This window comes from Liolophura sinensis, chromosome 1 (genome assembly GCF_032854445.1).
Source record: "Liolophura sinensis isolate JHLJ2023 chromosome 1, CUHK_Ljap_v2, whole genome shotgun sequence".
NCBI lineage: Eukaryota > Metazoa > Mollusca > Polyplacophora > Chitonida > Chitonidae > Liolophura > Liolophura sinensis.
Genome location: NC_088295.1, coordinates 4236077 through 4254295, shown reverse-complemented (window position 1 = coordinate 4254295; position 18219 = coordinate 4236077). Strand labels below are relative to the sequence as shown.

At 43.4% G+C, this 18219-nt stretch overlaps 1 protein-coding gene across 1 annotated transcript; it reads right to left on the bottom strand.

Moving 5' to 3' along the window:
- Positions 1-12854: 12854 nt before the first annotated feature.
- Positions 12855-18219, bottom strand: LOC135479164 (noggin-2-like). Its single transcript, XM_064758931.1, has 2 exons — positions 18054-18219; positions 12855-16540 (listed from the first exon to the last, which is right to left on the bottom strand). The coding sequence occupies exon 2, from the start codon at positions 16047-16049 to the stop codon at positions 15237-15239; it is 813 nt and encodes a 270-aa protein (XP_064615001.1). The 5' UTR covers positions 16050-16540; positions 18054-18219; the 3' UTR covers positions 12855-15236.

Below are 18219 nucleotides of genomic sequence, written 5' to 3'. Positions count from 1 at the left end.
AAAACTTTCCGGGACAAATCACCATGCCACAAATCCTCCCGGGACAAACCACCATGGCACAAACCTTTCCGGGACAAACCACCTTACCACAAACCTTCCCGGACAAACCACCATGCACAACCGTCCCTGGACAAACCATAATTGCGCAGACCTTTCCGGGACAAATCACCAAGCCACAAAGCGTCCCTGGACAAAACCACCTTGCCACAAACCCTCCCAGGACAAAACGCCATGCACAACCTTCTCGGACGAATCACCACGCCACAAACCCTCCCAGGACAAAACAACCATGCCACAAAACTTCCGGGACAAACCACCATGCCACAAACCTTCCCGGACAAACCACCATGCCACAAACTTTCCCGGGACAAACAACCATGCACAAACCTTTCCAGGACATGCCACCATGCCACAAAACTTCCCGGGACAAACAATCATGGCACAAACCTTTCCGAGATTATCCCAATTTAGATATAAATTGGGAACGACAGCTAATTCGGCAAACGGCAGTGAATGCACACACTGGCTAATGTGAATTCCCCAGGCTTGCAGACGCGGGCAATCCAATGAGAACCATCAGTACATCGTTCGTCTTGCAAGTGTAAACCCTGAACAGAAGGGGTGACGGCTGCGTACACGAGTTAATGGATTCCCATTGAGACTGGAAGGATATGATTCTCCGCACGAGCTAACTGACCCTTACCGGCGTCTTCCTGTGCCTGGAACACGAGAAGATGATGTGTAAGAGACCTCGGGTCGTTTGAAGGTGCTCCCCACCTGCAGCTTGCGAGGCACAGCCAGCTAACGAGGTTTAGCAGCACATCAGGGCTAATGAACATTACACGAGTAACTCTCGTCCCATCTCTACCTTTACTCCATCCCCAGACTGGCTACGGGCCTACTCGTATAACTCGAGCTACAGTGCTACAGATACGGTTTGTGCTACAGATACGGTTTGTGATATAACACACCCCACACCTGGCACCCTTAGAAAACACTACAGCCTCTCTCGTTACCTACAGCGAGGAGACCTCACCCCAGGGTTAAGAACACTGAAATAACGAATGATACGAAACGTGATTCTAGTAACGCACACTGGCACGTGTTGCATTGCGTCGTACATTTCGGAAAGAAATCAGAAGTGCAGTGAACGAAAAATTAGCTGTGAGGGCAGCGCGGCGCGGGGTGGTTCAGTGCGATGGTTCATAGGGCATTATATGATCGATGCTATGGGCTCAATTCAAAACGCATCTGCCATGCAGGGGGTGGGGGGGGTCCGTTCTACGAAGCAGTCGCAAAATGCATCTTGATATGTCACCGTGGTAAATGCGCTTGACGCAGCGTTCTTAAAATGGGTCCCAGATGGCGTTTTACCGCCGGTAGAGACAATGAGATAAAAGCTCAAACCGCCGAGTTAGAGACTTAGGGGAGGGTTGGAATATTTTCTGGGATCACAACTGATTTAATTTAACACGTATAAACCCCGTGTCCTCACACGGAATTAGACACAGTTATGAAACAGCGCTTCCGGCATTCTGGGCACTCCATCCAGAACTGCTCAAAAACAAATATTCTACTCGTAGCAAAACTGAAGGATTGACTTAAAGAGAAGGCCCTTGATGAGTATTTTTAAGATAAATGTTTTTTTAGTAATAACTGTGATATTAACTACTTATTTATTTATTTATTTATTTATTTATCTGATTGGTGTTTCACGCCGTACTCAAGAACATTTCACTTATACAACGGCGGCCAGCATTATGGTGGGTGGAAACCGGCAGAGCCCGGGGGAAACCCTGACCATCCGCAGGTTGCTGACAGACCTTCCCACATACGGCCGGAGGGGAAGCCAGCATGAACTGGACTTGAACTCACAGCGACCGCATTGGTGAGAGACTCCTGGGTCATAACGTGCTATCCAACTGAGCCACGGAGGCCCCTGTGACATTAAACTAGAGGATGGCCTTGTTACCTTTGACGTTAATGTAGCCATGATCTGTACTGGTAAACGCTGAAACAATCAGGATGAAATTTCATTCACTTGATCTGTGTGAAGAATAGTAGTATAGAGAGTCGAGAAATCTCAAGTGCAGATGCCCTTATACGGCATGTGTACTTCCAGCCTTATAGTTGTTGTATATCGATGTGACGATGGAAGGTGCTATTAAACTTCTCCTTTAAAAAAATAGTTTTCTTTAAAATGTATATCAGGCGATGGAAATATATGTTAATCTTGTCGCAGTGGCTGTTATTGTGTCGAACTCCTCCGCAAAAATTTGAAGGTAGTTCGAATTGCTGTGATGTCAGGTTTGGCAAAACTGTGATCTTCAAGGGTTGGCTTATGTCGAACCAATGTTTTGCCAACCCCAACGTAGCAATCTGAAGATCAACAAGTATCTTTGCACGGCAGCGCCTGAGCTTGTTTAGCTGCTGGAAGAGCACTGGCATGTATATAAGGTGCAGTGCATGGACATCTTTTTTTCTCTACACAACCTCAACCCAAATGTCCAGAAAAGTGTACAAGTCCATGTGACCTCTGTGACTAAACACCGAGATACATATTTTGGACCGAAAAACGGCCTTCAATGAAGGAAATATTTATCTTTACTGGGCCTGCTTGCCAGGGAGGTCGTAGCTAAGGCAACAATGGATGGTAGACCTTGCAACTGAGTTCACAGTTGATTGTAAAAATAAGCTGCGCCGCTTTCACAGAAAGCAGTTGTATGGCGATAGAAAATTTTGAAATTACAATCGCGATCGTAAGCCAAATTCTACGTGATCCTACGAGATTACGGTACCGAGGCAAGGCTAGTATGTAGATGGGCGCAATTAGCGCAGTGATTTCCCCCAAATTCTACGTGATCCTAAGGTACCGAGACAAGGCTAGTGAGTAGACGGGGCGCAATCAGCACAGTGATTTCCCCCAAATTCTACGTGATCCTACGGTACCGAGACAATGCTAGTGAGTAGACGGGGCGCAATCAGCACAGTGATTTCCCCCAAATTCTACGTGATCCTACGGTACCGAGACAAGGCTAGTGAGTAGACGGGCGCAATCAGCGCAGTGATTTCCCCCAATTCTACGTGATCCTACGGTACCGAGACCAAGGCTAGTGAGTAGACGGGCGCAATCAGCGCAGTGATTTCCCCCAAATTTGGAGATAATTGTTGATAGACGAGTATCAGGGTATGGTAAAAGTCTTGCATATCAGCTAATGCTTTCAAGTGGGTCATCCAGCTCGCGAACACAGTGAAGAACACACGATAACTATTGTTGTATCCCCTGTGAATTCTTTTATACAAAATCAAGTGGAAAGTGTGTAAATATATTTAAACTGCCGTGGTTCAGCTTGAGCACGGATGGGAAATGTTAATAATACCCACGAAGCTTGTAAATAGCGCAATGCTCAACAGTTCGGTACGTTCGTCCATCGCGTGTGGTTGTTTAGGTAAGGCGAAAGTAGTCATCTCAAATCAGGTGACGTAATGCACGAGCCTTGCTTTCGACGTCGCTGTTTTAAGAAGTATGGCGCTCAAGTCTATTAGAGATTTAATCTCAGCGGAGGCAGTAGATACATCTGTATTTAAGAATGCATAAAGGTATAAATGAACAATATATCGGTCAACAACTTTTCTTGCCTTCATTTCCAAAAGAGGTCTACATCGTAATGACTCAGCAACTAACCTGTGAACATGTTTTTGAGACAATTTGCAAACCAAGGTAATAGCTAACAGTCTACCTAAGCCAAGTATTTGTACTTAGTGTTAATTTTGGGGCGATTGTAGATATTTACAACTGGCTTCAGGCGATTGTAATTTCTGAATGTAAGTTGCAACTGTCGGAGCTTATAATCCCTTTGTGCAAGAGGATGTCCATTGTAAGCTAAGGCTAGGATCGAGTTATAAGTAATTTACAATCAAATCAGGCTTACAATCCCTTTGAGCAAGTGGCCCTTGAAGTTTATGGTTTCACGGTCTTTTACTATAAGGGACGGTGGCTTTCTCCACTGACATAATACACCATATAACTGTGATTTCTAGCCACTTTAAGCCAAGTGCGATTTGACAAAAATTTTTACTGTAAGTACAGAGAATTACTGTTGTGTTTGGAATGGGCTGCTTACGTGGTTTCATTCATGTATTCCCTGCTAGAGAAATATACATGGTAATCTTTCGGCATGTTGATAGCATCGTGGCATCACCGACATCTTTTGACTGGACCTTGTCACATGATGGAACCCTGAGATAGCGCTGAGACAAGTCGGCTTTGATGTGATGCTCTCTGTCTAACACCTAGACGAGCTGGTAGATCGATATGCCTATACGCTAGTCACAAACAAGATTGAACACTTGGGTCGTTCTGTGAGATATCGCCTTGTCTACCGGCCGATGTGTTGGTTTGCCTGAGACTCGCGATACTTACTCTAGGAAGCTGGGATCAGAACGATGTCAAAACATTTGTGAAGAGAATGTAAACAACACGTAGCTCCATTCATCACTACTCTGATGGTGCAGTTACTCGTGTTTGGCTGTTGGCACCCAGGGGTTACACCTTTGTTTATGGGGTCGGGGTACTTGTAGCTGCAGTCAGAAGCCTAGAAGAGCCTGCTGAAAACTTGTAGATAAACCGCGGGGTCATAGTCCATATGTGGCCTGTGTGTTCCCCGATAATCCGATCCAAGATAACACCGTCGCTGCTCACGAGTCGGCTGAGGAACACACGGCACGAAGGCAGAAAACATGAGGAAATAGTCGCTGTGTTTGTCAACGCATGATGTCGTCTGGCAACCTGCAATCTGCAGATGCTACTTTATAACAGTCTGATTCCTGTATACTTTGAAAATTACAGTTAATCCCTGTGTAACATATTGCTCAATGTTGCAAACGATCTTAGACATCTGTGTGACATAGTCAGTAGTCGAAGTCCTTCTCTCTAGCCAAATCCTTCATTTCATCTCAAGCTTCTTTGCTTCCTCTTATCTGTTTCGTACAGTTTATGGTACAGTTACAGTATTTATTATTACTGCTAAATGCATGCGTGTGTTTATCTAATGATCGAAACCTCGCCTACATAGACAAGGATTACTTGCATCCAGATATAACTCCTGCTGCCAACAATGTTACCTACCGTATATACTGTCATGAGACTCTTCTGTGTGACACATATAGTAATAATTCCTGCAACAATCTATATTTTTCTGTACAGAGCATAGTTACGATGTATATGCGGTCTGCATACATTACATTACATACCCATTACATGGGTAATTAACTCAAGTGTAAAGTTCAGTTTCTAGGAAATTCCATAATCTGAATCTAGCATTGCTGACTGCAAATTTAAATGAAAGATGGGTTTATTGTACGACTTTAGTGGTAAAGTCGATTGACTTATTTCAGCTTATGATTGGTCAGAGTGGTTATGTCAGTTTCACTCAGCAGCTTACGTGGTTATATCATCGGGACTTTGCTTAAAAGGTGAACTCAGTATATTAAACTGAAGTGCACAATATTTTGTCGAGTTGGTTTGTATTTGTGTTACAGTTCATATTTGTCGCGACCCATCTGCCACCAGAGCTTCGTGATAGTGATCTGTTGAACCGTTTAGGTGTTTGGTGGCTTGATTTTATCTGCCTTTCTTCAGATGCCTGGCCAGAGTTTGTTGGTGGGAAATGTCGATGAGGCAATGCAATCGTTGGGATTAAACATAGTTCATGCATGCATGAAATCCTGCTTTATCACGCGTAGAGAGTGTACAAACTCACACTTGGGGCGTTCTCAGAAGACAATACTCAGTTAAGCTGAATTCATGGCTGTATAGTCACTCTAGGGGTGCTATCCCAATCACTTGACGTTCCAGTGAGAATGTTGGTCCCCTCTCCCCACGGACAGTTTGAAATTCTTTCTCTGGCCTATCATTCTCAGTATTTAAGGATTAAACGATATGCCTTGTTTGGTTGGTTTTATTTTACACATTGTTAGGAATAAATTACCCGGATTGTATAACAGCCCTAGTTGTTCATGAAAGTCATTAAGAAATTCCATATCCACTATTTTAAATGGAAAATTGGTCAGATTCTTGGTGATAGCGTATGTTTTGTGCAGATTAATTTTGAAACATGGGGTTAGAATTGTTAATTCCGCTATTGTCGAAGTGTTACAGAGATAAGCGACTAAAAGTTGGCTACATGCTGTCTGTCAAACGTAAGTTTATTCCGTTAAGGCCTTGGACATTTCGTCAGGCAAGCACGAGCATGACTTTTTTCCTGGGTTTGTTGTAGTTAATACACAAATTACTCACGCCAAGTCACCTATATACAGAACCATGATGCTGGCTTTTTTTAAGTACGAGCACATACGTGGCGTGATTTCCAGCGGAACTGGTGTTTGAAATTGTATAGTGCTGTATACCTTAAAGGAGAAAAAAAAACTAAAAACATGACACTATAGGCTGAAAAGAGCACATTTTTTTCTATCTGGTGGTGCCTGCCGCATAACTTTGCAATTTTTCCTCGCCATACACGTAAAGCATGAAAACGCAAAGCTGGCATAAATCGCTGAGTCCATCGCGTTCTCCATCTTTAACACCCTGTAATTTATGCTGGGAGTGTGTTGCCTCTCAGCCAATGAGAGTCGTTAAAACTGCCGGCTTGTTCGTGTAAACTCGGAACCTACGTCCAATATTCCGGTTTCCCGATCGTTAAGCGGAAAACGAACTGTACTGTTCGCTACCTTCTGAGAAGAAGAGTTCTAACGGAAATGTACGAACTGCAATTCGGCGGTTTCCGACAGCAATTCTTCTCCTAACACAGAAGGTATTTGATTGATATTTAAATTTTCTTCTCCTTTAAAGTAGCTCAGTCCAAGTTAGTAAACATTATATGCCGGTATGAAATTGATTGTTTTGCTGTGAAGTCGACATGTTCATGTGGGTGATGTTCCATCAGATTTGTATAGTGCACGTGATTTCCCAGACGACTGCTTGAATCCGCCAGTTTGTAGATGACGTCCACTGGACCATTGGACGGCAGCGTCTTGTGGAATTACAGTCCTGCCTAGGGGAAACGTAAGGCAATGTGCCCTGGACTGCTAACAACTTTCCGTCCTAAACGCACTAACCACAACGCTTGACCCCAGAGCTTGCTTTAATAGAAATGAGATAACAATATTAGGATCGGAGCGGGTTTTACCGAAGCATTCACTATCTTGAACAATCAAGTCATAATGGGTTTCAACGAGTTCGGCGCCACGAAGCGAGCTCTTAGTAAACGGTTGAGGGTTTGCTGAAAGTCAAGAAAGAACTGCCTCGCGGCTCGGGACATGGAATCGAGTTGTACTTATCAATCTAACATATAAAATATCAATTAAGCGGCCCCGCCACAAGCAGAGCTGTTGTTTTTCTTCTCACTAAGGCGTCACTGGGCTAAGGCGTTGCTCATACGTGGGATTCCTACCGCCAAAGATTGCATCTTTTCCAAAACAGTTCCACTTTGCGGGTCTATGCGAAGCCGCACGGTCTGCTAGAGGGCTACAGTCTGTCTTTGTCTTCTTTACAGCAGATATGCCTATCAGTCAGACTTTCCTATTATTCCTTGTGTAACCGTGAGATACGACACGAACTTGCACGTCCTTTTCCCAGGAGTCTCCCCAACGGCATCAGTACGGGGAATCTGTGTGGTCGGGGACGAGTCTGTCAGTGACGTCTCCAGATACAGAAACGTGAGTTGGAGCCCCACTCGTATTGGCTGTATAACCTCAGCACAGGCTGGCTACTGTGGGGCCGTTACTGTCTGGGCGGCCGTGACGGCAGCCGAATCTCGTCGTGTACGCTCGGATACCATCTCTACAATTAATGCCAAACCCGTAATCAGGAGTTCGCCCTTGGATCGTTATTCCCTGTCGACACCCATTGAACTCACGTTATAACGAGAACAAAACAGCTCCCCAAGAAACTGGAGGAAGTTTGTGCTTCATTAAAGCAAAGCGTAAATACAACACAGTAGGTAATCAACGGTCGCCTGTCCCCGGTCCCAATTAACAAATGCCCTAGTGTTGGACTACGTGCAACCCAAAACGTGCGTAATAAGAGGAGGCCTGTCGATGCGGAGATAGGCGAAACCTAGGTTAAATGAATTTGCGAATGTCAATAAAATTAGCCCAGGGATCAGAGTAACAGAGGGTAAGATGAGGCCAGACTGGCTACCGTCGGGACGAGAAGTTAACCCTCGTGACGTAAAGTTTAGAGGGTCAATCTGCCTGCTGTGTGATATTGGTTCTCTTTCTCCCATCACAAGGATATGCTACAAACTGCCATTTAACCGTTCAATAGTTTGAATGAACTTTTGGAGACAAACTAAAAATTGTGACGACCTTTTCCTTTGATGTAAGCTATAGGTCTATGATCTGTAACAATTTTTTTTTATTCATTATTCTTTATTTATTTTGTTGGTGTTTTACGCTGTACTCAAGACCATTTCACTTTTACTATGGCGGCCAGCATTGTGGTGGGAGGAAACCGTGCAGGCAGAGACCGCAGGAAGCAGACGACCAGCCGCAGGTTGCTGTCAAATTTTCCCATGCATGATCGGAGAGGAAGCCAAGATGGACGTGACAAATTTGAGTCTGATTTAATAGTGGAATTAATGACAATTAAGTTGTGATTTGTATACGGAAATATTAAATCATTTATATCATTCTGATCGAGACCCATTCTAATTAAAATCAGACTGCATATCGCTGGCGCTGACTATATATACCATCTGGTTTTAATTAAACTGGATTAAGACTATAAATCCATCCAGACTTGCTCAGTAATACGCCGTGTGTATATAACCGGATGACAAAGTTAAATCAATTTTTTTTTTCATTTCAAAAGCGTTTCAAGAAAAGATCACATCGCAGATAAATTCCCATTTAGACAAAACAGAAACCAGTCGTTGCCTCACAGGCTTGCTAACTTATTGTCACGCTATGTCTTATTCTCACAGGCTTGCTACCTTATTGCCTCACTATGTCGTTGCCTCACAGGCTTGCTACCTTATTGCCTCGCCACCTTGCACTGTGTTATAAATGTTGGGAAAGCTATGCAGCGATGTAGTAAGACGAGTCTCGCTACTTCGCTTTATCACCTAGTCACCCCGCTTCGCCACCTCTTTACCGCGTTCCACTGCCTCGCTACCTTTGCTGTCGCGTTACCTCAACCTTGGCAATACAGGGAGGGGGTAACGATGCAGCTAGGTAGTGAGACTCGCCTAGCTACCTCGCTGCCTCGCCTTGTATTAGACAGATCGCAGCAGCTGGGTAGCTTTAGGTTGCTTGCAATTGCAGTCAAAGTGCAACTGACGTATATTTTAACAACTTTTGAACTAGCATGGTACTCGATTTGGACACTGATTTAATCCAATTGCCCAAACATTCTTTGTATCTATAATTCGGTGATCGTGGACTGTTTCTCTTTGTATGAATCCGTTTATAATTTCTTTTCATTACATACAGTTTTAGTTCTTTGGTTGTTTTTGTTGAAGGTTGTTTTGAAAAATGACCTTGCGATTATCGTCCAGGAAAGTCCTTTACGATTGACAGTCGGTATGCGAATATCTGTTTCGATGCGTCTCCCAGTTCTCCCATGATCGACATATACACGGCTTTCACATCACTCTGGTGAGTACGGCGTAAAATATATGTTTGTAACAATTCGAAACAGTGCCAATTGCTTGTTTGCTTGCTTGCGATTTAACATGGCAGTCATATCCTCAATGTGTTTTCTTCTTATCAGACTGGCCTGAGTGTGCCGCTTGCCACATGAAGCCCCATCCGTCACAACTTACTGACACCTGTCCGTAGTCCTATATAATTCAACGCCAAGCGATCAGGTATCTAAAATCTACATGATATTGTAGAGAGAGACTTATGCACAGTTAGAAATAAATCTGAACTCCCATTTTCCGTCAAAGCGCTTTTCCAACTGAGAATTCAATATCTCGACTACAATCTTCATTCAACGTTCCACTGGAAGGCTTTTGAGTGATTTTTACCCATTTCAGGCATCAGGCTTTGGTGACCTTTTTACTTGAATATTTCGCTTTGAGAACTCTCCGCGATTTCTCTTCCCTATAGAAGCCTGTGGATTTGGCTTGGTCTGCTACTGATAACTGACAGTGTACAGTAGATACACGGTACACCTAATAATCTGCATCAGTCGTTTTTGACCTTAATTGTCCTCACTCATACCTCCCCCACCACCTCGCCCCACCCTCGCACACACTTAAACGTTGATGTGTCAGGCAGTGGCGCTATAGTGTCACAGGACTAGATTTCTTCTCAACTCTCTCTGGCCGTGCGGTATGATGAGATCTGCCAGAACACACCTAGATCTCTGTAACCAATGACTTTGGAATATGGTGGTTCAGTCCGGGAATCTTGCCTGTCCTCATATAAGCAAATTATTGTTTAGTACACTACCAAACACCAATCAAGTAAAGGAATAATTTTTCGGTTAGGGTTTTGTTCTGAGATCGCATGTCAGCACATATAGGCTTAGCCGAAGTTGAGTGCCAAAAAGATTGGCCCTACCCGTTAATACATGTGGAATACCAACGGCCACTGTCTGGAGACAAGCTGGATATAATGTACCTTTCCCTCCATATTCCCTTGATAATGACGGTAACATAAAGCCACCTTCAATCTTCACACTGTGTCTTACACGCCGGAGAATCAGATTTGTAGTACCGCAGGCTTCGATCGTCTCTCAGGTATCTGGCTCTTGTAGTCTGCCTTATGTAATGAGAGAATCTCAGCAGACAACGACATGCCGTATCCATGGGATGCTGTATGGATATCTCAGGGGGAACATAGAAAGAGTGGGTCTGGGTGCAGGCCTAGATAATCACAGGCTGGGAACTCGTCATTACAAGGCTGTTGCCGCAAGGGATACCGTGCTATTTGTCAGCTTGTCAGAAGCCAACGAAAATGAGGAAGAGATATACAAGGGCCTGAGAGGGAAGACGAGAGAGAGAAGATTCTACTACACGCTCATGGCATTTTACTTCCTTTTCTCTGAAACGGCCAATTGCCTATTTTATTTACTTGATTGGTGTTTACGCCGTAGTGCCTACTCAAGAATATTTCACTTAAAATATTGTCAACTGGTGCCACACACAGACACAGACACACGACCGCTAACGTCACGCACAGCAAACAGGCTCTGTCGTCTGCTTGATCTGGGAGCTCACAGACACACATGTTAGTTTTTGTGCATTATTTGAAAATTTTACTTTAAAAACATGAAAAAGAGTCAAATCAACAACTTACTAGATGATTACTCTGTCGATTAATAAGAATGCTATAAAATGTTTGTATTTGTCATAAGTTGGCATTGAACTCAAGGGCTAAAAAAGTCATAGTTCTGGGTCTGCGGCCTAGCCGGTCAACACCACTACACCAGGCCTCACAATAGGCCTATGTATTTCCCGTCTATATATGTTGTATACTCCCGCTGAACGGCTCTGGTTTCTTACACACTTTTTGCCATTTTCATACACCAGATCGACCGCCGCCATTTAAATGAAATATTCTTCAGTAGTGCCTACAGCATTAAACCAAATCCAGTAAATAAATAAATACTGACTCATTTTGCCCGATATTCACGTGTATACACGCTTCTTTCCCATTAGCCACCAGTTTAACTTAGGTCTATATGTGGCAATTTTACTACAGGGGTAGGCCTAATTTGTAGGGAATTAGTTTTAACGATTGCTTTATAAATGCACGTCTAACAAGGTACACAGTTGGGTACTTATTAATGTGCCATGCGTAAATTTACAAATAATGTCAAGGCCCTGTCAGTGGTACACATCTTGTGTATTTTTGTACACAACTGGTTTTAGAAACTATACAAATTTCACAACTGATGCTTTAACCAAAATATAATAACATTCAAAGTGCGTTAGGGGCCTCCGTGGCCGAGGTGGTTAGCACTTTAGCACGGCGCAATAATCCACGATCCTCACACTAATGCGGTCGCTGTGAGTTCAAGTAAATCTCCTGCTGGCTTCCTCTCCGGCCGTACTTGGAAAGGCCTTGCAGAAACCTGCGAATGGTCGTAGGTTTCCCCCGATCTCTGCCCAGTTTCCTTCCACCATAATGTGGGCCATCGTCGAATAAGTGAAATATTCTTGAGTAAAGCGTAATACAGCAATCAAATAAATAAGTGCAACACATCCTGTAACAGTTATAGGCTTCTGGTTAACATCACACATTTGTTTAGGATTAGCAACACTGCCGTACATGTATATAAGTATGTAATGAAATAAATCCATATATCACCAGCTCCTCGACATGGTATAACATTCATGTACCATTCGTATACCGTAAATGGGCGTTCCAAGTTGATAATCGCAAGACCCATTCCCAAAACGCAAAACACCAATTTCCATAGGAAATGACATAATACATAAATCATACATGTCATGTAAGGGAGAGACAGTCAACTGTGTTCAGCCATGCGGGAAGACATTTTAGGCATGACGTCGAATTCATTTATCAAAATCGTGGTCTGTGATTTCGCAAATAAATTAAATTTGTATGCTTTTTCAATGCTTTACGTTACATGTAGCTGTAGGCCTGTCTTTCGTTCTATAGTTATGCAAAATGTGTTGCTGCTATGTTAAAGATCGTCTTTGAGATTTGCGCTAAATTTTCTTTTTCTTTTAGCGGAGAAGGAAGAGTACTTACCAAATGACTTAGCCTAAGTTATAATGTATGGACGTATAGTCTTCGTATGTTTCTATAATTACTGTGAATTTGTGATTGTACTAGGCTATGAGGTCACTTGAAATCAACAACCAAACCTTCAGCCATATCTAATGACGTTCTTTAATAACCACAAATTAAGCATATATATATATATATAAACTTAATTACTTAGACGTCCAAAAAATATAATTGGAGCTTCCAATCTTCGTGCGTAAACTTGTCATGTTAAGATGCAAGAACAGGCCCCATGCATGCTACTGACCCGATTGTATACTGGCAGGAAGAAACCGTTGAGTAAATAAAAAGGCAATATACGGGCTTTTCAAATGTTTGTGGTCAAGTGATTTGTACAAATACTTATCTGTGGAAAAAGTGACCACAAAGACTATAATATCCACGAGTTTACAGTTTAGGGTATGCCAAAACAAACCATTAAGCACTTGCTGGGCACAGGCTTCACAATGCGTTACCGTTAATGTACCGGTAGGACGATCAAACCGTTAAGCACTGCTGGGCACATGCCTTACAATGCGCTACCGTTTAAGGTACCGGTATGATGATCAGACCATTAACCACTACTGGGCAAAAGTTTTACAATACGTTCCCGTTACCGCAGTGGCGACTCGGGTCCAAGCTGGGCTGATAATTGTGTCTTGTAATACATAAGAACTACGTTACCAGTTTGACCACAAATCGTCAGCGCCTTGATAGGAATGAGCAAAAGACTACAAAGATTTAGCCAGAATCACTTTGGGTTGGCGGAAAAGGTTCATTATCAATATTCACATAGCCGTGCTGTAATAAAAATAAATTCTATTGACAGTACTACCAGAGCATTATGAACATAGACGATACTTGTAGCTGTGCTAAAATCTCTTTCATCTATGTATTTACCTCCATTTACTGTTTGTTCCTGCGCTGACTCAGTCTAACATGGTAAGCAATAGGCTTCATGTGGCTAGGCTCATAGGTAATATACCGGTATACCACAGCGAATATATGGACTACTCATTGCACTATAAGCGCTGAAAAATGTCAGTTGATAGGCTTACTGGAGTTTTGGGTTGGTTCACAAATTTTAAGGATACGAATTCTCCCGGTCTCATTTCAGTGCTATCCTCCAAGCAGTAGTATCCCGGACCCAGTTTATTTGGGTCTCATTCCTGTCGAGTCAATGCGCGGAGTCAGTGGTGTTGTCAACAATCTCACAGAGTGGTGTAATATTTAACACGTCTTAAAACCAAATAAACAAAGTGTCAGCTTGAATTGTATTTTTACACTAAAGCTGTAATCTGATCGCTCACATTGTCGCTATCAATTATCCGTGTAGGTGATGATGTTCGTTTTGAAGCCTTTCCTCACAAGGTCTCTGCATGTATATACAAACTATAACAACAACCTGCATGTATCAGTCTTCCAAGTTAGTCGACCTGGACGTTCAAACCAGGCTGTGAAACGGTGTTGAATTTCAAAGTGTGCAAGGAGGGAAGCAGTGATTTTGTGAAGACACGTATAAGCAGTCATCATTTGAATCAGGGTAAGCAGTCGTCATGTGAATCAGTGTAAGCAGTCGTCATGTGAATCAGTGTAAGCAGTCGTCATGTGATTCAGTGTAAGCAGTCGTCATGTTAATCAGTGTAAGCAGTCGTCATGTGAATCAGTGTAAGCAGTCGTCATGGGAATCAGTGTAAGCACTCGTCATGTGAATCAGTGTAAGCAGTCGTCATGTGATTCAGTATAAGCAGTCGTCATGTGAATCAGTGTAAGCAGTCGTCATGTGAATCAGTGTAAGCAGTCGTCATGTGAATCAGTGTAAGCACTCGTCATGTGAACCAGTGTAAGCAGTCGTCATGTGATTCAGTGTAAGCAGTCATGTGAATCAGTGTAAGCAGTCGTCATGTGAATCAGTGTAAGCAGTCGTCATGTGAATCAGGGTAAGCAGTCGTCATGTGAATCAGGGTAAGCAGTCGTCATGTGAATCAGGGTAAGCAGTCGTCATGTGAATCAGGGTAAGCAGTCGTCATGTGAAAAACACACGAACAGTGATTGTGTGAGACTACCAAATATACTCATCATGTGAATTCACCATTGCTCGAAGCCAGATCAGCTGCCAATTAAACTTGTGTGACAATTTAAACAATCTTGAATGACAAACTGTCAGGAAATAATTAAATCTTTCAAGCTCGTCAAAAGTCTTGAAGACGTAAAGAAATAACAAGTAAAACTATGTAACAATAAATGACAAACAATGTCTCGGCAACTGTGAAATAGTCACAATTTGAAAACGGGCTCAACATTTTCGAACAATCAGTAGCACGAACGCAATGAAATGGCAGGCAGTTAACTGCAGTCTTGTGAGGCATGGGCCTTATGCAGTTCGTTCATCTGTCCCATCCACAGACCAGAAACTTTAGAAGGCAATTTAACATGTACAAAAACAGGCTGATGTCACTGGGTAAGGAACCCGGATCCATTTGCATTTCCTTTTAGTTTTTACGAAACTTTGGTCTCCTCGATTGCAAAAGTCTCACCAACTCGTCAGTTTGAGAGTTGCTGGGCTGTTCAGGTTCGAGTTTTGTCCTGTCTTTTTTCAGCTTCAGGTAATTTCTGGTGCCTACGGTTTGATCGTCTCCACCAAGTCTGAAACGTTTCTTCCATGCTTTCTTCGGGTACATCCGGGTTTTGCAGTGCCACCGGAGCAAGTGAATGACTGTATTCTCGGCCGGAACACAGTGCATGCCGGGAGGCCAGGAGCAGGGCGTGTCATCCACACAAACCCCAGTGCGCAGCCATCGCGGCCACCAGCGTTCTCCTTGATCCACCCAGACGTAATGGATGGGGCAGGAAGCTCGATGGATCAGCCAGCTCCTCACGGCTTCCATGAGGCCTGCATCGACAGACATCACACTCCCATTGGCATGGGTCAATGTCAGATTTACCTTGGACATCTCTCGTACCAGATTAGAGTCTGCGCTGAGATTTACGGAAGCGACCCGGTGGAGGGCGTCTTCCGGCTGGTTCACAGACATCCACTCTGGATCAAAGTATTCACCCAGCCGCTTAAGCAGTTTCTTTTTCTTCATCCTCTTCTTTGGTGGTAAGTCGTCGGCCATGTTGGCGATCTTACTGACCACGCGTATAGTAGATCCGTCATTGTCCGTCACGGTCATCTCTGGCCGAAGCTGACCCTGGAAGGAACTGGACTTTAACGGAAACGTGCCCAAGGTACCACTGAACAGATCTGACGAGATAATTATGCAGAAGATCCACGCTATGCCAGAATGGCGTAACCCAGTCATCTTGACGATAAGCTAGCAGGTTGATTATAAGTTCAAAGAATGTAATCTTTCCTGGGAAAACGCAGAGGAACGATTTGGCAACCAGAATCAGTGGCGAAATCCCTAAACTGACTCAATGACTCGTCAGAGGAAGGACATGCGATCCTGTTTAAATGCGTTTGGAAATTACACAGCAAAACCTTCAAAGTATGTCAAGCTGATCCTTTGAGCAATGGTATAAAACGAAATATTTTAGGAACAGATGAAGTGGTTGTCAGTCATTTGAAAAGTGCGGAGAAATCATCCAGATAATCATGTGGGAAAGTCTTAACGAACCACAGAGCCTATCCTTTGTGAAAACGTTCAATTCACGGTCTGGTCCACTGGCAGCTCCGACACGTGCTATCCTTCTGCAATGCGCGGAGGAATAACGGAGACAAAGCTGTGACGAGGCGTGGAGTGATCACACGGCCATTGAAAGGGAACCATGGCTCTCCTGTTTTGTTAGGACTCTGAACAAAAGAAAAGAGGAACATAAAAACGCAATTGCCACCACGACGGGAAACTGAGCACGAAATGCAAACAGCAGAACATGCTGACAGGCGGGAGACAGGACAAGAAGATGAATGAAATAGATTAAAAGGAAGATTTACAGACGTCTGTGCAGACACGACTCTATAGTCTACGTCAAATAGTAAACTCAGCTGCAAGCAAACAGAGAAACCCAATAACCGAATAAATACGTAAAATATCAAACCTGGTCCCCGATTGCTGTCAATATCACACGATATCCCCATCATACATTGCCATGAGCTATTTACAAACTAACATGGCAAATAAATTTACATCACATGCGTCGAAAACGTTAAAACAACATCGTGCAAGTGGAAGGTTCGGTGGAGAAGCATTGGAGTAGATGTATGCAAGACCATTAAGAACACTACTCAACCGACAACGTTGTATCGCAATTATATCCAATGTTTGGATCTAAATTAGGACATTTTCTCTAATATGAGGTTTAGAGGCGTGACGCCACAAGTACAGACACCTGCTGAAGACTTTCCGCTTAAAGTCACCTTTCAAAATTATTTTGACCATTTCACAACGAGAATGCCTCACTAAATCACCTTGTTAATGAGTGTTAAATCCCTATAGGGGCTGGTATACTTCTGAATACACAGGGGTGTGATCACTGATTGTTGAAGACTGTGATAATGTGACACTTCATGTGATGATGTCATGATTGCGACCCTTTGCACTATACAGGCTATGATGTTTGATACCGCTGGCTTCCTCTCCGGCCGTACGTGGGAGGGTCTTCCAGCAACCTGTGGATGGTCGTGGGTTTCCCAGGGCTCTGTCCGATTTCCTCCCACCATATGCTGGCCGCCGTCGTATTAGTGAAATATTCTTGAGTACGGCGTAAAACACCAATCAAATAAGATATCCAAATATCGTAACGATAGGCCTTCGGGTTCGTTTTATAGAACTGACACATTTCAGGACATTCACGAGATCATTCAATCAAACCAGCCCATCAACAGAATCGCAACGTCGCCTTCACCTCTGTGTAGCGTGCATACTTATGCAATAGCGTTGATGTTGTCAGATTACAAGCCGTACACATTCCTTGTGAACCTAAGTGTTCTGTGTCAGCTCTCAACTATATACGTCACACTGTATAGCATCTCAGCTCCTTTAACCAGACCGGGAACATATGTACATGGCCTAATAAATAAGCTATTTGGGTACTGGTATTACTGATCACCTCGACGGTGAACACCCCCAGTCTAAGCAACGGACCCAATTTCATCTGAAATAGTGGTCTTTGGCCTGAGCGGGTGAATAGTGTCTCCCTAAGAGGATATGAAACTGTGTACGGCTGTTAACTGCCTCGGTAATGACTGCGAGGATTATGGCCTGGCACATTGAAGTATAAGTATAAACAATGTGATATGTATATTAATGAATGTTTGTGACGACGCATACATCTGAGAGAGGCAATCGTTAACTAATTTGACTTACCTGTCCACATTTGTTTGGTGATGTCTGTAGTATCCTCTCACCCGTTTTGTGATTTTACGTTAATTCTGTCTGGTATCATCTCTCACGGAGACAGGCTGCTCTCCGTCCTCAGGGACGTGCCTTTTCGCAGAGTACCTTTTCAGAGTTACCTGACTGGGCTCGATTT